This window comes from Pagrus major, chromosome 8, assembly GCF_040436345.1.
Source record: "Pagrus major chromosome 8, Pma_NU_1.0".
Taxonomy (NCBI): domain Eukaryota; kingdom Metazoa; phylum Chordata; class Actinopteri; order Spariformes; family Sparidae; genus Pagrus; species Pagrus major.
The window spans coordinates 16,758,435-16,780,449 of NC_133222.1; the positions used below are offsets into that span (position 1 = coordinate 16,758,435).

A 22,015-nucleotide genomic window follows, 5' to 3' on the forward strand; every position below is an offset into this window, starting at 1 on the left:
TCGTAATAAGGCAATTGGAAGAGAGAGAGAGAGCAAGAGAGAGCGAGAGAGACTAATTCAGAGGGGAAAAGGGGGAGGAGAGTGCACCTCAAGGAGAAAGGCATTAATTTTCCTGTTGCCGTGACAAGCCGACACCCCTCTGCCTGTGCGCAAAGTGGAACACTCCAGCTCGCTCAGGGCTCTGTTGTTGTGCAGAGCTGCAGAAGGCCTGATAGAGCCAGCAGACAGAGAGAGGAGGAAGGGAGGGATACATAGACGGAGGCAGACACACACTGTGGATCGAGAGCCTGTGTATTCATCTCATCGCCCAGTTACAACCAGCGACACCAGAGAGGAAGGAGACAAAGGGAAGAGGAAGACACAAACGGAGCCTCAGTGAGAGCAGGGAAAGTGAGAGAGAGGCAAGGTGAAAGAGGAGAAGGAAGGAAGGAAGGAAAGGGAGGGAGTAAGGAGGCTGGGGCATGAGGAGGGGCGCCTGACTGACATTGCTGCTCTCGCTATCTGCTCACACACACACGTTGACGTAGGCAGACACACACATTCAGCCAGATTGTGCACTGCACAGTTGCTGCTCTTTTTTTTTCCTATCCTTTTGCCGGAGTCTCGACCTCCATCCTTTTCTTCTCCTCTGAGCGAGAGGACAAGAGAGACAGAGAGAGGAGGAAGAGGAGGAGGGAAAAGGACAAGGAGGAGGAGGAGGAGGAGGGGAGGCAATAACCCTCTCCTCTCCAGACACACAGCAGAGAGAGATAAGGAGAGAAGAGTCAAAAAAAAAGAGAGAGAGAGAGACAGCAGCTTTCTGTTCTATTTCGCCGTCTCCTGTGGTCCCTCGGCCAGCGAGCGGCTAACAGGCACCGCTCATGTCCGTGAACTCGGAGAAATCCTCGTCCCCCGAAAGGTAATACCTCCTTCCCCCCTCGTCTCCTTGTCATTTCATCCCCATATGTCTGTGTCCTTCTCTCTGTCTGCTATTCTCTAATCTCCCTCACCCCACCAACCCCTCCTCAGCACCTCCATGTTTTGTGTCTCCTCTCTTTCTGTTTCTGTTTCTGTATCTGTAGCTGGTTTCTTCTATTGTCTGGGTCACAGCGAGGCAAAAAAAACGCATTAGTTCATTGTTGCATGTTGCTGTAACGTGCTACAACAGAACATACTGTACATGTACATCACATACAGTACACAGCATCATCTTGAAGCATAATTCACCTCGCACACACTTCAGCTGCCTTTTTAAGGCCAAAACATCTCCTATGACAACAATAACAAGAACACACTCACACACAGACACATACTGTCTCTTTATGGCGCTGGAGCTTACACAGCAAGAGTGTCAACACACGTCAACATTAGCACAGCCAGCAGCAGCAGCGGCAGCAGCAGCAGCAGCAGCAGCAGCAGCAGTGCATCTCAGCACCGATGCAAGACAACAGCTCGCCACATGACGCACCTCAGTGCATAGCATTACTGAACAATGGCACCTCTGAACACAACTTCTACACAACACACACAGGCGGTTATATCAGGAATTCGACCAGCTGAAAGGGCTGCAATGCATCGTAGATTTACATATTGTGAATAAGCATGGATAGCAGAGGCGCAGGCATTATGAGTCACATGGTGGACTGTGGCTAATTGAAAATACATAGAGACAAAGACACACACACACACACACACACACACACTAGCATCATTTTAAATTGTCTTGACAGAATATTTCACAATGCATGACCAACACCTGTATCTACCCACTCTTGATATTCAATAGAGATTAATAGCCTTTAGTCATTTCTACCTAATTATGCCTAATTAGGCCCTCTAATGCAGACTTACAAGACTGAACTGAAGACTATTTCCTTTGCTTCCATGTTCCTGACAAAAAATCTCTGACTAAGTGACTTATAGTTCTGGGAGTCACTTCAGTCGTCACTCAGTCAATTCAGGAAGCACTGTCTTTTTATGGAAAAACAGTCGAGGAGAGAAATGTTGCAGAACAAAGGCCCTCTTGTTGGTATTTTCCGTCTCTGTTTTGAGCAGCGAATCTCAAAGTCATGATGTGTGTCCAAACCTCTTTTCCTGCATGCGTAAGAGCCCCGTATCCATTCAGATCTATTTGGACCAAGCCCACATTCCTCTCTGTCAGTGTGCAAATGCGGAAAGAGCTCGATTTGATGGGTGCTGGAGGGCGAGGAGGAGCAGGCAGACTGGATGACTCAGGTAGCCACTGATGCTGTGCCAAGTACGATCAGGCAGAGCCGCTGCCGTCCACACAACCGAGCGCCAGGCCCCAGACTGGCACTCTCGAACACAGCGCAGTGGGCACACAGATAGGCAGAAGTAAATGGGCACTAACAATATCAGGCGTTATTACATGGGCAGTTGGGCACAGAGGAGAGCGGCGTTGCTTTGGCAGTTTTGAGTGGACATGAAGTGAGGTTTAATTTGGAAGAGCAGGCAGTAGCAGTGGAAACAGATATATACTAAGGGTGAACGTAGACACATGCTAAAATGAGACACACACATAAATATAGAGTATCATCTGGCTGCCCTGGCGTGGTGAGGTTTGTGGATTTCAACACTCTGCTAGTTTTTCCCATCATCTATTGTTTGGGTCACAGTCGCCTGCCTGTAATTAAGAATAATGCAGTGGTCCCTTGTTGCACAGCAGGTAACAACAAAGAGCTACACTCATACACACACTGCTGCCCTCTTTAACGGCTGCAACATCTCATATGACAGCAGCAACAATGCAAAGCAACCGTCTGTCTTCTCCATCTCAGGTTGACTAATCTTGGAGTAACTTAACGGAGGTGTTGGTATAACTAGTCATGAGGTTTTGTCTCAGGTCATAAATACCTAATGACGCTATCAAACTCAGTGGGCAGTTTCGGAGTCGGCTAGCTGCTAATGCCTCTATGCTAACAGCTGTATTTGAATGCCACAAGCTGAGCTGTGTGAAGAGGATCTGCAGATTTGTGAGTGTTACGTGGCCTTTTGGCTGCGTACACGAAAATACCAAACACATCAGTCATTTCTCCATTAAAAAAACAAGTGCAACATATTGTTTTTCATTTGCAGCAGCACATGAAAGGCAAAGAATATGTTGGAAAGATCAAACTTATTGAGATGCAAGTAGGTAGTGTATGTAAAGATGGTAATATACAGAATCCTGCTGCACTTCTTTGTTGATTAATGAATTAGTAAATCAATGGAAAATGACTCATCAATTGCTTTGATAATTGATTAATTAGTTTGATAAATTGTAGTCATTTATCAAGCAAAAATGGCAAATATTTGCTGCTTTCAGCTTCTTTTTCTGTTTTATATCACTGTAAATTTAATACATTTGGTTATCTGGATGTTTGTTGGACAAAACAAAGAACTTGGAGAACTCGAGCTCTTGTGAGGAGTTTTTGTGACATTTCAAAATTGGTTAATGGAAAATGGACAGATATCATTGTTAATAAGTAATTAACTAATTAATTGATTTTTGCACTGTTATCCTGGAGTTACAGACACCTTAAACTTGATTATTTGATGAAGATTATGAAAATAGAATTAAGGACTATTTGACCACTGCATGTACAAGTCCTTTGCTGATTGTTTGAAGTCCGTCAAGCAAAATATCCAATTTTTGCTGGTTGAAGCTTCTTAAATTAAAGGCTGCTTTTCTTTGTCATTTACTTTAGTAAATAAAGAATATGAAAGTTTCGAGCTGTTGGGTCGACAAAAGAAGCAATTTGAAGACATCCCTTTGGAGCATTATTAACAATTTTTTGAACATTTTCCAGACTAAACAAATCATAATTCAAATTCAAATAATTCATTTTTGTCAAAAATGATTGGCAGATTAATCGCAGCCTTAATTACTTGTTTTTTGCACATAAAGCAGCATGACCTTATTTGGAAGGTGGATATATTCTTTAATTTTATTTGTTGTTTATATTTGAGTATGGACTATATTGGGCCTGTGTTTTGGGACATATCAGCACAATTTTTCTGTCTACAACACCATCTGGGCCCCAGGCACTATGCACACACACACACTGACATGCACACACATGCACGCACACACGCAGATCTGGAGTGATTCATTAGGGATGTGCAGTAACATGTTTGTCAACAATAAGGCAGAATGGATTGGATAACTTCTGTGTGTTAAACCAAAAGGATGGATGGAGTCGGGGCCTGAAAAGAGCAAGAGGCGGCACTGTGACAAATTCCTCTCGGAGCACTCGCATTAGGAAGACGATCCCTGTTGTGTAACTTGGCACTTGAGGCATGGCGGAGATGGAGATGGATGGAGGACAAGAAAGCGTGTGTGTGTGTGTGTGTGTGTGTTTATAAGGATATGTAAGTGTTTTGACATCCTCGTTGCGTGTGAGCAGCTTAAAGCGTCTTTCTGTGGGGTGACGGCGTGTCAGTAAACTTTAGGTCATAACCAACGCTGTTGGGTGGAGGGCTTATGTCCTTTTGAACAGACTTTCCTTAAGGATTAAACAAAGTTGAACAAATGAACACCGAAAGGTCAAGAGTTTACCGCCTTTGTTGCAAAGCTGGCTTGTAGCTCTTGTGGCTATTGAGAAACAGGAGTGCTGAGATGTGTTGGATAAACCTCGCTGTCTTTGATGCTGATTACCTCACCTTAAGTCTGTGTGTATTCTGCGGTCCGTGTGTTTAAAGTGTAGTGTTGAAAGAGTCACGTCCACTTCAAACGTGACAGGTGGGTTTATTGTCTTAAATTAGCAAGTGATCCATATACATGATTTGAGTGTTGTTGTACGTGGGGGTGTGAGTGTGCATCTGAAACTTCCTTGTAAGTGTGAATGGATGATGCATGATTTTCCCTGTGATTACCGAAGCTGCCACTCTTCACGGATACAGAAATGGAAGAGAAGAGGGAGGAGGAGGAACGAGAAAGAGAAGGATAGAAACAGGGGAGGAAATAAGACAGATGACGAGAGATGAAAGGTAGCATCACAAACAAGAGCCCAGATTGATGGAATAACCGTTGTCTCCCGTGATGTGATAATAGATAAAGGAGGTCAGGAGGAGCAGCACCATTTCCAACAGTACCTACATTTTTCCATCTCATCTCCTCTTTCATCTACTTGACACCAGTTGAAACACAGGTCACAGGATACATCCAGCTACACAGCCTCCTTCCTGCTTCCTTTTTTTTCTCCTTATTTATCATTAACAGCTCTTTGATGCTAAAGTAATGATTATTTTCATTATTGATCAATCTTACAATTATTTTCTTTTTGGATAATATATGAAAACTAGCCAAGATATCAACCTGATTTTTTAAAATCAAGATTCATGCGTTATTCTTTGAGAAATTAAGGAATCTCACTGAGATTCCTGGATCTGTCCTTTTATCTGGATCTGCACCAAAAGTTAATGGGGTCTATTCTGGGCCGAGATCCATCCTCCATCCAAGTTTCGTGGAAATCTGTTCAGTAGTTTGCGTAATCCTTCTGACAAACCAACAAATCAGCAAACAAACTGACACGGTTGAAAACATAACCTAATAGTGAAAAAATGTCTATCACAAATTTCCAGAGCCCAAGATGATGTCTTAGAATTGCTTGTTTCGTCCCAAAATTTTCAATTTTGAGCTACACTTAAGCGCTTATTCGTCTGAAAATAATGCAACTACTTTAATAATTGAATAATAATGCCAATGTTGTTTTTCAAGCAAAAATGTCAAACATCCAACCTCTCAAATGTGAGGATTTGTTGCTTTTGTCATGTTCAATGGTAAATTAAATATCTTTGGGTTTTGGACTGTTGGGCGAACAAAACAAACAATTTAAAGATGTGGCTTTGGACTGTGGGAAATTGTGATGGGCATTTTTTTTAGACATTTTGTGGACTTACACAAGGAATAAGGGAGACATATGCTCATTTTCAGGTTATAATAATAAGAATAATGTTCTTATTATAGAATAATGTTTAAATGTTTAAAAAAAACATTAGTTTTCTCATGCTGTCCAGTGCTGCAGCACTGTATTCCCCCTGTGTCTGAAACGCTCTGTTTTAGCTCCCATCTCTTTAAGGCCCCCCCTCAAACCCAGTCTGCTCTGATTGGTCAGCTCACACATACCTGAGCCAGTACCACTAACTAACTAACGACAGAGTAGCTGTGCTAAAGTAATTCTCAGATGCTAGGCATAGATTATGCAAATGTCTGACATGGTGACATAATGTGATGTCAAGAAGTCAAATAATTAAAGGCGAGACTACTGACGAGGTGTTCAGGAGCAGTGTTCTCTGTGGGAGTGAAGAGCTTCTGGTTGTGCAGACTTTGACCTTTTAACTTTCAAGACATATTACATGCATAAGTAACCATATAAAAACTGATGGAAAAGAAAAAAGAAAAAATCCATAATGTCTCTTTAAATTAATATATATGTATATATATAAAAAACAAAATTGTTGCAGTCATGTTTCAGTTTTCTTTCTTGGAAGACTAGGAAACCAGGAAATATTAACGTTTCAAAAGCTATAACCAGAAAATATATCTATAAAGTTATTAATTTTCTTTTAGCTAATCAATTAATTGTGTAATCTTAAAATGGTAAACCAAAACTGCATATTAGAACAAGCCAGAACAGAGCTGAGCGAGTTTGAATGTGGGCTAAAGAAATAAGGAAGGAGAAAAGGGCAGATAGAGCAGACGAGGAGGCTGTGTGAAGTATTGGAATGTGCCCAGTCGGTCAGAGAGCCAGACCGATGCAGCAGAAAACATCCAGCTCTGGAAGAACGGGTGATGGCAGTCATCACATTCACACAGTATACATGCAGCTTCGACAGACCTATATGGCCTCCACCATCTTCTCTGGTCCGACCCACATCGCTGCAGATACACACAGGGCACAGAAACACAGACACGAGCAGTCCCAGCCATGCAGCGACATGACAATAGCTAATGAAGCGTGGCAGGGAGCTAGCTAGCAAACTAGCTGGCCTGCCCTGCCTGTCTGGCTTTCTGGCCTCCATTATCCCCACCAGCCCCCCTCTTATGTCTGGAAAGAAAAGACGATTGTGTCTACTTTCTCTCCTGCCACCTTCTTTTTTCTTCGGGATGGACAGAGAAGCAGACGTCCTCCTGCATGCTGCCTTTTGTATCCCTCAGAGGCTTTAAGTGATGTAGCAATGGTAAATAAAAGTGTCTGTGGGTGCATATGTTGGCAAAACTAGAAATTTCAAAGCCTTGCAAACAAGTCTAACCTGACTGCAAAGAACAACTTTGTCCCCGCGGACAAACACTGTGAGTTTCCACCTTGCCCAATGAAATCCTGTGTGGTTAATCAGTAATAGGAATCACTGAGTCAAACATCTATCAGCTAGGAACAAGACACCTCATGAGTAGCATGTCAAACGCAATCGCCATGGCGATACCCCCAAGGAGTGGGTCATGTGATCTGGGCCCAGGCACCTGATCTGCCGTGGGTGCTTTGGCTACCGGTTGTGGTATCAGTCAGTGCAGCATAGGGTCAAAGGTCACAGTGTGGTATCAGTACATGTAGATCAGAATGGATGAAAAATCTATACACATACATGAGCCCGTCGAAAGGTAACATGAGACTGAAAAAGAATAAGCTAGTAAAAGTTGGCTTACTAAATATGTACTTAGTTTAGAGATTAGTCTTGTGAACAAAAAGCAGATACTAAAAATCAGGTATTGGAATCTGATGTGAAAAAAAAAAAATACATTGGTGCATCCCAAACAAAGTCCAAGCCTCTAGTTTTCTTTTTTCAATTCTATCTATGATATAGTAAGTGACTGTTTGACTACGCACACCAACAATACTACAACACTACTTCTTTAAAAGCCCGGATTCAAGAGTACAATCCCTTTCACATTAGTTTGCCTTGTAATGTAATGTAACAGCATACTTTCCCATTGTCAGCACTACTGCATTCCACTGTTAAAGCTTTGAGCAAATTTCCACTAAAGTTATGTTAGTTTGTATAAAAAAACATAAGAATTTTGCCATTGGATCCACGTGACAAGCGGAAAGAGTGCTTATCATTTCAATGGGTTCAGTCCTCTACTGCTCTTGACATTGTGTGCTTGTGTCCAGCGCTCCCAGGCCCTTTCTGACGCAGTATGTTTACATTATACAGCATTCCAGTCTTTCCTGTCCTGCTCCGGTCATGTCAAAATTGCTTACTCTTTCCCTTTTCTATCTCTTCATCTCTTCAGCATCTCCTTCTGTTTCTCTCTTTAGTCTCTTTTCTTATCTCAACCTTTTTAACTTCCACATCTCCCCTCTGTCATCTGGTGTTGGTGAGGCTTTTAGTCTCTCTGTTGGAACAGGATCTCATGCAATACTTGTCTTATAACTAGTGGAGGCACCGCTCCTGTTTGTTGTTCGTCATTGTGAAGAATTATCTAACGCATCTTGATAAAAATGTGCACCACATGCTCCATTTGTGCAACATCGAAACTGACACTAACAAGATGATGAATACAGGAATTCATTGTCATCCAGTACGAATTGATAAATTGGTAGTCTGAGCTGCACTAACTTTCCTTTACTGCACACACGTCCTATTTGGTAACAATAACGATCTCATTCTGGGCCCTTAAAGTGTCATGTTTGCATTGTTTGTGTACCGACTGCACAGGAGGAACTCATTGCTTTTGATAAGCAATTCGAACAATGCTAATAATAGACTGTTTTCCCATTATGCAACAAAAGCTTGTGAGGAAAAACATTCTCCTTTAGTTCCCCTATCTCTATGACTTTAGCTGCAGTGTGCATAGTTAGCATGCAGCTAGGGCCTTTCTCCCTCATTATTTCCCAGCTATCTGCCATCAGCGTATTAGCCTTTATGAAGTCGACTTTGCTGCTACGACACTGTGTAAATTATACTCAGCAGAAACAGGGAAATGGAGGAAGAGTGAGAGAAGGGGGGAGAAGGAGGGAAAACTGGAGATTTTTTTGGAGGAGAGAGATGAACTGATGAATTGAGAGATGCCAAGGGAGAGAGAAAAGACCAAGATAGAGACATAGAGAGCAGAGAACAGGAAAGGACAGCTGAAACCTCAGGAGAGAGGCGATGCAGACGGCTGGGCATAGACTAAAAAGCAGAAGGGGGAAGGAGGGGAGAGGAGAGAACAGGGAAGATGGAGGGAGAAGATAGATGGTTCTCTGCAGACTTGCGCAGTGTGTTGGGTAACGCTAGGTCACCGGGGGACTAATCTCTACTGATGCTGCAGCGTTGAAGCAGAGGAATGATAATGGCCTGTTTGTGTTAGTGTGTGTGGGGAGGCATGTGTTTGTTTGTGTGGCTTTGCATATGCATGTGTGTGAAAAGATAACACGTTTGCATTGAAAGGTGCCACTTTTTGTCTCCTTTGTCCCCTCATACAGTCACAAACAAACACAAACACATAAACACATAACCCCTCTCGTCAGCGCCTTATGCCCTGTGGGACTGAGTCACTCGTCTGCTGCATAACTGAGAACAATATTCATCTGTTGTGTCTGAGAACACTGTTCAACTGTTTCTGTGTCTCGTCCTGCAGCGTGGTTAAGGGTGTGTGTTTGGGTTTTTTGCGTCGGTTTTCTACATCAGTCCTGAGTAGGTGGGGTTTCTTGAGCTCTGGACCCTTGAAACACTTCCAAATTGTCAACTTGCCAACGCTGCACACTCAGGACTCCAGTTTCACATCAGTAAATTGCCAGGTAGAGTCTGGTAAGTAGGGCTGCAACTAACAGTTATTTTTATTATTCATTAATCTGCTGATTATTTTCCAATTTATTAATTAATCATTTTGTCTAAAGATTTAAATGTCCCAGAGCCCAAAATAGCAACTTCAAATGTTGGAAACAAACAAACATTTAAAAACTCACAGACTCTTCATTTAATATCAGAAATGGAAAAGCAGCAAATTCTTAATTTATGAAGCTGACACCAGCAAAAAAACGATCAATTTCAGGAGTAGTTGGCGATCAATTTTCTTTCAGGTTACCGGTTTACCGGTAAAACACAAAGTGTAGTGTGTCTACCTGTTGCCGTTGCCACACACTGTCAGGCTTGGTGTGGCGTTCCAGATGTGGATATGTTATCTGGAGAAACTCACAAGCACAGTCCCTAAAATATTATATGAATTCTCTGTCTAATATAAAATAAAAATGTAATATACTGACTTGAGTGGCCACAACAACAAAGTCACATGATATAAATACAGTACCAGAGCTGAAATGATTCAGGGATTCATAGATTAGTTGATAGAGAGAAAGTTATTCGGCAACAATAAACTAAAAACTATAGCTATAGAATTGGCATTTTTTGCCTTTTCCAGCGGTAGGGGAGGTTGCAATCGCATGCCTCCAAATCCTACACACCAGTCCTTTAAAGGTCCGATTTGTAAGAATTGTCTCATTCCCAACCTGTCAAACACTGATGCTTCTGGTTGGTGGCCGGCCAGACCTACCAACTCAGAGCGTCATTATTTGATGAGTTTGGAATGAGACTCAGACATTAACTAAAATTGGACAAATTGGACCTTTAAATGTAATTTTACTGTGCAAAAACGCACAAAAACTGACTGGTTGAAGCTTCAAATGTGAATATTTGCTGGTTCTCAATCAGTTCAATTCAGTCCTTCTTGCCCTGCATGGAATATTTGGCTTTCAGCTTGGCAAGGATAGACATACAAGAGCAGACTCATCATACAGTAAACAGATCCAAAAAATAAATATCTCAAATGAAATGAAATGTCACAAAGGAGTAATTCCATGATAGTAAACTAAATGTATTTGGGTTTTTAACTGTCGATCAGAAATGAGGATTTTTTCCCAAAAAAGAACAGACCAAATGATTGATAAATCAAGAACCTGTTCTGCAGATTAATCTCTGTGAAAATAATCACAAGATGCAGCCCTATACAATACTGATGATGTGCAATATCATAGGAATATTTTACAAGTCAGTTTTCATGCAGGCCTGTTGGAAACCCATAACCTGCCGTCATCGTGAAATATATTAGGCATAATCAATAAGATATTTGATGTTTTAGCTTGTTATTGTGGCACAGGGCACAAAATTAGCACCAGTCCTAAATTTGTGGCTGATAGATTTGCAATAGTTATGTGTTGAGTGGCTGTTAAAATATGAAAATTCACGAGACATTTTGCCTGTGGACAGAAAAGTTAATATCACACCCTACACACATAATTGGATTTGGTTAATTAAGCCACTAAATGAGCCACAATTTTTTTTTGGATAAATATCTGTTTGTGTAAAAGCTGATGCATTGAAGTAGTGAGCTGAAATTTTACACATTAAGCTCTCTGTTAGTACTAACAAAGAGGCAGATCAGCTTTATATACACCCTTCACAAGGGGACAGCTCGTCAGTTCACGCCTCGCCTTGAAATGCATCTCGAGTGAGCACTTGTGATCTCACTTCCCTGATGTATATGCAAATTAATAAGTACATCACTGGGACAGTCAGACACAAAGAAGGAACTTAAAGTAGAACATATGCCGAATTTACAAGAAGGCCTAAATAATTAACAATTTTTCATAGACAGCGTTTCACAAAGTTTATAAAGTTTCTCGTCACTCAGCAAGTCTCAAACTGGTTAATTTCTTAAGGGAGTCTGGGGATTTCCTCTACTTCTTTATCTCCTTGCTGTTGTTGACTGTAGTTGAAGGGACTGTTGATGTTGTTGTCCAAGGTTGTTGTCTGCTGTAGAGCAAAACATTTTTTTTTTGGAAGTTGATGTTAATAGCTTTTAGATAGAAAAGGTTATCTTGCCCATTTAAGTTAATGCAAAAAAGGCTGACCCGTCAGAACCCCCGAACTGTGACTGCGTCCCTGAACTCGGATGATGTTTACAATATTAGTAGCCTATCTGGCCGGGACAATTATTTTTAATTAACTCCACCCTGCACATAACACCGCTGGTGTTCTTGGCAGCTCATACCACTGTCACACACCATCCTGAAATTAGAGCCCCCAGTTTCACTCTGTATGTAAAGTTTGGACCGCAGACACACTGGTATGCTAATAAGCTGACATTCAAATCATATTATTAAGTATTTTGGGGAACAGTGTTGTCTGGAAGCTTAATTGACTTTTGATGTGTGTTCAGAGTGTATTTTAGGTAACGAGGTTGTGCTTGGTGGGTGTTGCATTTCTGAACTCTACGTGAGGTATTGTGTGTGTGTGTGTGTCTGTTTGTGCTCATTTGTATGTAAATAGATGCCTACATACTGTGTTATAGTATGTGTTTGTGCTCATGCCTATATGCCTACACTTTCCAAACTCAATCGGGCATTGAGACGGATCTTTCGCAGGTGGGTGTCACAGTCCCACGTGACTTCAGCTGGAATTCAAGGCTGGGTTCGTCTTGTCCATGCTCTGCTGTGTCTGTGAGTCCGCAGCAGAGAGCCTTAGCTACTGTGTTCTCCATCCGTTCGTCCGTCCTTCCATCCCTCATTCTCACCCTATGGAGTTAAGCTCGAATCTGACCCCGAAGAAGAAATGGGGCCTGGCTATGTGGGTGCTCCGCCTGCGCCACAAGGCCCTCCGAAACAGGTAGAGGGGGAAATAAATTGTTGAAGGGGTGCTGGATTGACACAGCTAATAGGCTAGGTTCAAGATGGGGTGTGAGTTCTGGTTTGCGACTGGTGAAGTTAAGTTTTAAGACAATGGTGTGTGTTTTGTGTTAAGATTTTATTTAACGAGGTATCCCTCATTTTCCTGAGCGAGAGAAGGTGGACCTGTGGGACTGGATTGACATGTCTAATAGGCTAAATAATGATTTTTATCGATGCACTGGTCCAAAAAAATGCTAAACGTTTTTGCCTCTCAGGCTACCCTTCCTTATTGGTGGAGGTTGTTGGGGTGCAGCCTAAAACGAATACCTGCAGACAATACTCAGGGCAAAAAAACTGACTCCCAATTGCATATTTCATATAAAAAGAAGTACATTGTTTTAATTAAGTTTTTTGGGCAGCATTTGCATCTATGCATTGATAAAGTCAACTGATGAGTCCATTGACATTAAATTATCTCTAATGTGTGGATTTTGCTTCTTCTCCTGTTGTCTTTCATTGTAAATACAGTATTATTGGGTTTTTAGTCTGTAGGTCTGACATTGACAAGAAAGAGTCTAAATAGTGATTTTTATCTCTGCACTGGTCAGAAAAATGTTTTTTGCCTTTCAGGCTACCCTTGCTTATTGGTGACGGTTGCAGACTGTACTAAGGGTTCAAAAACAAGTAGCTCCTTATTCCATCTTATACATGAAAAAAGTACATTGTGCTACTTAATTCTTTCTGGGTAGGATTTGCATCTTTGCATTAATAACGTTAAGAGCAATGGCATGTTTTTTAATCAATAGTTTGTCGATTAATTGATTAGCCAATTAGCATAAACGTATCTCAGATGTGAGGATTTGCTCCCTTTTCTCTGTATTATATCAGTGTCAGAAGAATATTATTGGGTTTTGAACTGTTGGTAGGACAAAACAAGAAAATAATCGAGAACTTCAGCCCTAATAGGTTTTGTGTCCAGACTTCAAAAGTGCAAGATTTGTCTTGGTTCTGTTCTTGTTTGTGGTCTTGTACCAAATGAATGTATAAATAGAAAACAATAGGAAAACTGTCTGGCGAGTGTACTGTGAGGGTGGTTTTCACATATGGAGCATATCAAAGGATTTGTTTAGGGATTTTCTTTTCAGAATGAGAAAAAAAATGTCATGTTAATGTTTTTCAAGCATTGAATGCTTTTATTGTTTTTGCTTTTTCTGTTGCTGTTGCTGTTGACACATGTGACCAAGGAAAAAGCATGCGGTTTGAATCCAGCCAAATTTATTCGTGTTTCTGCACATGATAGCTGAAAGCAGCAAACAGGCTTGGAAATGTCATACCAGAGAAGGTGTAATGATCGATGCTATTTATAAGACACCCTTCTTTGTTTTGATGCAGTGAGGTGAATCTCAGGAACACCTCTATCTCTGAACCACATCAAAACATCAAGTCCTTTCTTTTTCTTTCTATATAGATTTTGCAGGGTATAAACTAAAACAATGAAGAAATTAAATCCAGTGGAGACCTCTGCAATTTTACCATTCTGTGGAAATGTCATTATTGTGGTTCTGGACACGTACATAGAAAATTGTTCCACATTAAAGCACGAAAACGAGCCCTCCATGTTTACTCTTCCTCCGACTGATAGGACTATATTATACTTTATTATGGTTCTGAGGCCCTCATATTCTGTATATATGTATATAAACCTCATTAATGGTGATATTCTCTTTGATTGGCATCAATTAACAGAAATGATTTAGAGCCTCCTTCGGAAAACTAATAACGTGATGCTACTTTTTCAGGAGGATTATTGTTACCTAGCTCGAGGCTTTGCTACCAATGAAGCCCCTCGGGAGTGGTGAGCAGGCAGCAGCAGTAGTGCTAATAATTAACTGTCTCAAACCATCATTACAGATTTCTCCGTGTTGCTTACAGTGACTGTGGACTTGGGCAGATTACAACAAAAAACAGTTTTTCTTATGAAATATCCTCCTCAAGAATGTATTTGTGGGGTTTTAATGACTGAATGGCATTTCAGGAGCAATGTCAATGTAAAGTTGAGTCATTTATTAATACACAGGATTTCTGGTTGCTGTTTGTTGAATAATCCAAGAAAATCATCATGTAGAGCCTGAATTGTGTAAAAAGATATTCAAGACCAATGATCGTGACATTAGAGGACTTTAGGTACCTTTTGGATCCTTAGATACAGTGAAGCTCTGTTTTCACCATTTTCCCTCATCAGTGCAGAATTTTACCTACTGTATGTTTATGCTAAATTATTGCTCTATTGTTGTCTGTATTTTTATTTATTTGGCATTGATTTTTTGAAAGACATGGTTTATCTTGGAAATGATAAGTGTAATAAGAAATTGCTGATTTCTTCTGTTTCCTAATTTTAAAGGGCAGCTTCTGTACCATCCCGGACCCTGTTTTTTGTTTCTTAGTCACTAACAAGGACAACAATTTAGGAAACTGGTCCAGTATTGAGCGAGAATGCTAAAGCTGGCAGCCGCAAAATCGTCTGCAATGTAATCTCTGAAGGCATTTGCCCCCTGTCATAGTGCTAAAAGTGCTTTTATTTATTTATTTATTTATTTATTTATTTTTCTCTCACAGACAGGCTTAGATTGTTATTTTAAGTGTCTGACATTTTGTAAAGGATCCCTACAGAGATAGACCTTTTTGTTAGAGAATAGGATTCCTCTTCATTTAACCAGAAACAGCTGCTATTGCTCTCACCAAAGCCACCAGACTCCATTTGCAGCAAAACAGTAATTTTATCATCGTAAAACACCTTTTTCTCAAACTTAAAATAATTTTGTGAATAAAACTCACCAACACCATCTTGGTTCGTCTTTTCCACTCTTCCAACAATCACAATCTGGAGAAGAGGGAGATGGAGGGCAGAGATATTACTGAAGCAGTGGAGGATCTAGAGTCGGTGATGGTTGGAACTAGGAAAAATTACTGTTTCTGCAAATGGAGTCTGGTGGCTTGGGCGAGCAGCTATTTCTGGTTAATAGATGATATTCTTCAACAAAAATGTCATATCTGTAGGAATGCTCTTCATCATGTTGTCTGACACTGAGAATAAAAATCTGAGCCTGTCATGGCCAGAAACAAACACTTTTAGTAAAAACATGGATTACATATTGTAGTGGCTGCTGGCTGCAACATTCTTGCTCAATATTGGACCATTTTCAAAAACTGTGTCCTCATTCTTAACTTTGACACAAAGACATGGGAAAACTGGGTCCAGCCCGTACTGAAATGTAATATGTGACTTAGTATATGCCCTGTATCAAGAGTGATGCTGCCATATGTGTTACCTAAATGGCAATATATGATTATTACATGCATACATCCTTGGATATATAGAGATATAGGTTTCTGACATATATGAAATATCCATAGTAAAACTTACAGTAAATGTGCATGAAAAATGTCTGAATATTTAATTTTTATATTGTATGATATGCTGCCGCCATACATTTAGGATGTTTGACTTTTACATACGTTCACATGGCTTCTTGTGACGCTCTCGCCTGCTGAGTGTGGGCGGATATAACCTCCACAATAACAAGCTTTGTGGCCTGCTGACGTCATTGGAATGTATAAATACAGAATGCAGCGAGTGAATGCACTACAGAGAGAGGAGTGAAGAGTGTAAAGTGCAGCACACAATGAAAGATACAGCAGATACCCATCGGCTCTGTGCGTTAGAAACGTCACACGTTTATTTACCGAGCAGAATAAACCATGTACCTCACAGTAATGGCTTTTTGTACAACAGAGGACAGGAAACATACATGACACACACAAAAACACAGGGATATGAGCATGAATAGGATTTTCTTGGTGTGCGTGCATGCATATGTGTTTTTGTGTGTGTGAGGATGTGGTTGTAGGAGACAGAAATGTGCTTGTCCTACCAGGTCTGCAGTCATGTCACTTGACTTCCACTGCCTCAAGGCAGTGTGTGTGTGTGTGTGTGTGTGTGTCTGTTTTGGGAACACATGCGCACATATGCCACCTCACTAGCCATGTAGCGCAGCGCTCCTGTTTTCCGATGTAAATTTTATTCCAAATCAACTGGTTTTATCACAAGGGTTTTCCATGCAGTCACAGATGGGTGCCTGCCTGCTGCAAGTTTATTTTAACACACCGACATCTGTATTTTTGTGTGTGCTATCCAGGATTGAATGGATATTTCCTATTAGCCTTTGTTGCCCGTCGTCTTTAAGTGTGTTTGCATTTGTGCTCCTGTGTGTCGTGTATCTGCTGTAGAGTTCGGTCAATGCAGCGTAGCGTGTGTTCTTGTATCCATCGCCTGCCTGTGGGGAATTTCAGCCACAGTCGATTCAGCCTCTATAGATTGGTGTGGCCTGAACCCGGCAGCACACAGCAGTGTGTATGTTTTCTGTGCCTGTTAATTAGAAGCTACAATATTTAGCTTAAATCCTGCAACCCCAGTTTCATTGTTGCAACATTACGTTTCAGATTTTCGCCATTTAGTTGCAGCTTTTATCCAGAGTGACATACAGGTGAAGGTACTGTAAAACGCATAGATTCGTTGTTCTTTTTCTTAGAGATGGCTAACGTGCTTTAGTTATGATGCTACTTTATTGATGCCTGTAAGGGAAATTCAATGGTTACAGCAGCTCAGGGAAGAAGCACGCAATCCAAATCTCAACATGAAGAAAAACTAGAGAAAATAAATTAAAAGAATACTCTACCTGCATGAAAAATAAATCAAGTTTTGTGCAACTGCAGCTGCCAAAGTGCTGCGTGATGAATAAATAAGCAGTGTTATTAGCTTATCTGATGACGATAATACTCCTCTATTGATTTGTGCTCTGAGGAACCAGCGAGATTTCACCATCTCTGCTGCCTTCTAGATAGAAACATGGAGAATAATTTAGAAAATCGACCTCCTGCTTCTCAGTCTTGCTTAGAGCTGCAAGTTGATCTTATTACGCCGTTTAATTAATCTTCCTCTAAGACCTCTGCATCCTTTGGTGTTGTTCTAATTGGTGATAGAGGAGTCATCAGAGGACACGTGGATGTAGCAACACATCCAAAACACATTCAGTACACAACATTCCTATTGCAACTCTGCTACTCATTTTGTGGCGTACATGAATTGCTGAGAGCTTCTCGCCAAGCTTGATGGGCTGGAAGGTGTTGAAGGTCATGGAGAGGGCAAAGGCTAGAAACCTTTCACTGCAGCACTGGTGCCCAACTGCAGACTATACAGATGTTGCTTAGCAGAGGCCCAAGAGAAATCAGTCTCTTCATGCTCTGTGAACTCAGTGTTACTGGTTTTTAGGTAGATTTTATGGGTTAATTGCATTGGTGAATTATAATCTTCTAAAATTTTAGAAAAAGTATGTCCCAATTGTATGCATACTGCATGCAACAGTATGTCCTTTGTAAGGGCAGCTGCAGTACGTACTAAAAGTAAAAAGAAAGGGGATGCAATTCGGAACGCACCCCTAGATTGTATTGCACTAATGAGTTGAGTGAGAAGGGGGTTCCCTATTAATGTGCAAGACTATTGGTCGCAAACAAGGAAGTGAGGCAGGGAGGGAAGAGGGATTGAAGGAGGGAGAGAGGAGAGACTGAAGAAGGAGTAAATCAATGATTAAAAAGAAGAATTATAATGTTGCTACTAAAAAACACATATTATCTCAACCATAACAGGGCAAATAAAATACAACCTTGTATTGAGACTACTTGCAGCTATCTTTTAAAGTTATGGAAGCTAGAACACATGGCTTTTTACATTTGAGTCAATTTCTTTTTCTTTTATTTATTCCAGTCTGTACATAATTTTGGCCTATTTTTGCTGCTTTTGTGGCGAGTCGTCCCTCCACAGCAAATCAGTGACTGAACCAGTTAAAAGAATTCAGCAATCGCTTGTTTATTCCTGCTGCTTGTGAAGGAATCTGGGTCTCACTGTGTTTGCCCCATTTAATGACACATATCTACCAAGCCTGAAATAAAAGAAAACATCAGTGAAAAGACATGATAATGAGATACTATAGGGACTTTTTTATCCTTTGCTTTGAACACTGTGTCAGTCTTGTTCTTCCAGCAAAAGTCAGGCCAAAAAACATGCAGTCATGAAACGTATAATTACAAAAATACATTATTTCTTGCATATCTTGTCTGAAATTTAATTACAACATCTTCTTTTGCTATAGACAAGACATGGAAAATATTAATTGCTCTTCTCTCCTTTCTCCCCTGCCGTTTGCTTAATTGGATCTAATAATTTAATCCGCATTCCCTCTGAGACTTGACATCAGTGACGTATCCTGCTGTTAATGACAAAGGAAGTCACTGCTAACACATCTCCGACCACTGAGAAGCCGCACAGAACAGCTGACCGCTCTCCAGTTCAAACTTGATGACTCATCCTTAAACATGTCTCGTTATCACCAAGGTAACAGGTATTCCTTAGCAACAGGAGCAGCATCATCCTCCACTCTCGATGTTAAGGCGTGGGTTTCAGACCGCGGGTGTCCTTCAGCTCCGCTTCACCATTCCGATGGTGGCGTCTCTACCTCTGATTGATTCATCGTTAATCTTTCATTCTCTCTCCGTCTCTGCATCCTGGCCCGTGTCGGCAGGACAGCTGACTCATTCTCTCCTCTCCTCCAGAGTCTATGTGGAGAGCTGAGATCTCACCGCTATTTTCAGGATGCAGCCTGCCGTCACTGGCTGCGCTGCCCCCACATAACCCTCGCTGCACATTATGATTCTGCAGAATCCTGATTTATATCACCAGCCATTAATTCAATGTATTATCATGAGGTGCAATGCAAGCTTGTTCTTGTTAATTCGACCTTAACTAAAAACTAAAAGTAGGTGTAAAAAACACATTTTAGTCAACTGAGAACTTGACTTTAGAATTAAACAAAAACTAACTGAAACAATGATGTGTGCTCATAAAAGTATAACAAAATACAAGATAGAGAGGAAATGTTTAAGTTTTCATCTTTGCCAATTTGGTCAAATTTGAGGTCCAGAGGTCTGGTGAACTCGCTCAAAAATGCAGCTTCTGCAATTTTGATATTGCACATAGGAATGTCATAGTGCACATCCAAAGTCCAGAATTGCCATGTGTGGCACATTTGAAAAAACTACAGGGCTGTGCTGCTTTAGCTAATTATTAATGAAGATATAATATGTAACATTTCTTTTCATTCAGACCTTTGTTCTATTATTTTGTTGATTTGTGTACCAACTATGTTCAAACCCAGCAAAATTTTGTCATTTTGTCGCCTGTTTCTATGACTCCAGAGTAAACATACGTTACTTCAGAGACATACCATAAAACTTTAATACATCACCTCGTCTGTGAATCTAGCTTCTGCCTGAGTCACATCAGACAGACTTTCTTTGGGAATCGGCGTGTTTAACAATAAAGACCACAACTCCCATGATTCCGTGCTACTTCACAACATCCTCAAACTACATTTTATGTTGTCACTGTTTTGATTGAGAGACCCCTAGTGGCAGAAATTACATACTGTGTTTAAAAAAGTATATTTCTGACCCATTTTTTTCCCGACCAAGATTTTATTTTTCAGTGGAAACAAAATGGGCTTGGTGGTGAGAAGCAAGGAAGACGTAAAGTATTAATTGATTAATTATGACATTGAGCTGATTATTGATTTGAGTGACACTGAGGCACTGAGTGGTTATTACAGCCAGACTGATCCTGGATTTTTAAGGACATTATTGACGTTTGAGAGTTTAAAAATCTGATAACAATATACAGTATACTGTCCAAAAGTGTTTTTGTTTTTTAAACATAAACATCTTTATCTTAACAATCTTTATATTGAGTGCTATCTGGTGGACAAACTATGCACTGTAATGGTGACACTTTCTATATTACCAAGAAATATGCTGATACCCATAGATCTGTAATAAACTAATATTGGCCCGGAGAATTTATCTGTCTAGCTTGAGTGATTATTTGTCCACAGCCCATCAACCAGAGCTCCATATCAAAACAGTTCATCATTCTGATGACAGAGGATTCTTGTAATTGTGGACACGTAGCTTTATTTACACCAACATGAATGTCTGTTTTGAGTGAATCTCAAAGTTGTTTTACCTCTACACTGATGATATTTTCAGTGCTGCCCTGCATGGCAAGTCAGCAGTTTACTGCAACAAAGCTGCTCAGGCACGAGTACACATTACAGTGCGGTATGATGAGGAATTTACTGGGAGGAAAATTGCTTTTTATGACGGGTGAAGAATCCAGTCTTTAGGGGTGTCTCAGTTTCCATCTCCTCTCTGTGGATTTTGTCAAATGAAATAATTTTACACTTGTGTTCTTGTGCAACACATTTCCTCTGCAGTCATAATGAGCTGCTGCATGACTAATTTTCAGGTGTGAATGATGAAGCTTGGACATTGTTCTCTGCTTAATAGCAACAAGACAAATCATTCAGCTGGGCTTGTTTGAGCTAATTATGTTGAACTTAACATGAATCCCTGTATGTGGGTATGTTTTCTCCAGTCGTTCTTCTGTTTGCTGATTCGCTGGTTGTGTGCTATAAGTACGCCATGCTGGATCCAGAAAAAAAACATGTTTAGCTGTTGAAAATCTCACACTGTTGCTACAGATACCATTGTGGGGTGTAGGAGAGGAGAGGCTGAGACTGTAAATGGGCAGTGTCTGTGTTCACATCTGTGCACATCACACTTACACTTGGGTTAGGGCTTAAGAAGCAGCCTGGGCATGTCCACACATATAACAAGGCACATTCTGCACTTATTGACTTTAACAGTACGAGGTTCGGCTCAGAGGCTCCTGTCTCAACCTGTGCTTTTGCACATAACATTTGACGAATTAACAAGTGGGCCAAAATAGTTAAGAAATTGTTTTAGACAGCGTTTCACAAAGTTTATAAAGTTTCTTCTAACGCAACAAGTCTCAAAATTGAGCGTTTTTTTTAAGGGAGTCTGGTGACTTTTTCTATGTATGACAAAGAAGTAGCCTTTATTAGAGACTGTTTACTGTATTTGTAAGATTTGACTTGTTTACAGTTCATAAAATGATACATTCTTATATAAATTTAGTGTAAATGATGAAACCATTGAAACAATGTGTCTAAAGACGCTGAAGCAGACAGGCTGGTATAGCGATGCTTGACATACTGACACTTTTTAAAAGGGAAAGAAACAACTTGATATATAGCATTTAATGCCAAATATACAAGAAGGCATGAATGATTTAGAATTTGTCACAGCCAATTCTAATCATGCAACGATTCTGATTTGTTAAGGGAGTCTGGCAGTATTTTGGTTACTTGTTCAGTGGTTAGTTGAAGGATGTTCACAAACATCTGCTGCTAACAGTGACTAAGAGATGGTTAAGAGAGCATAAGTGTTACATTTTTAATGGATATTTCATATTATATTCA

General features: G+C 40.5%; 1 protein-coding gene across 2 annotated transcripts in view; it reads left to right on the forward strand.

The window, feature by feature from the left end:
* The first annotated feature begins 230 nt into the window (after positions 1 to 230).
* The window catches only part of srpk2 (SRSF protein kinase 2), a 52,302-nt gene continuing 30,517 nt past the window's right edge, over positions 231 to 22,015 (forward strand). The window contains exon 1 of one of the 2 annotated variants that reach the window (XM_073471541.1): positions 231 to 898. In XM_073471541.1, the coding sequence (XP_073327642.1) occupies positions 861 to 898 (38 nt within the window). In that variant the 5' untranslated portion in view covers positions 231 to 860. The remainder of the gene's footprint in view (positions 899 to 22,015) is intronic. The other variant, XM_073471540.1, reaches the window with a different exon arrangement.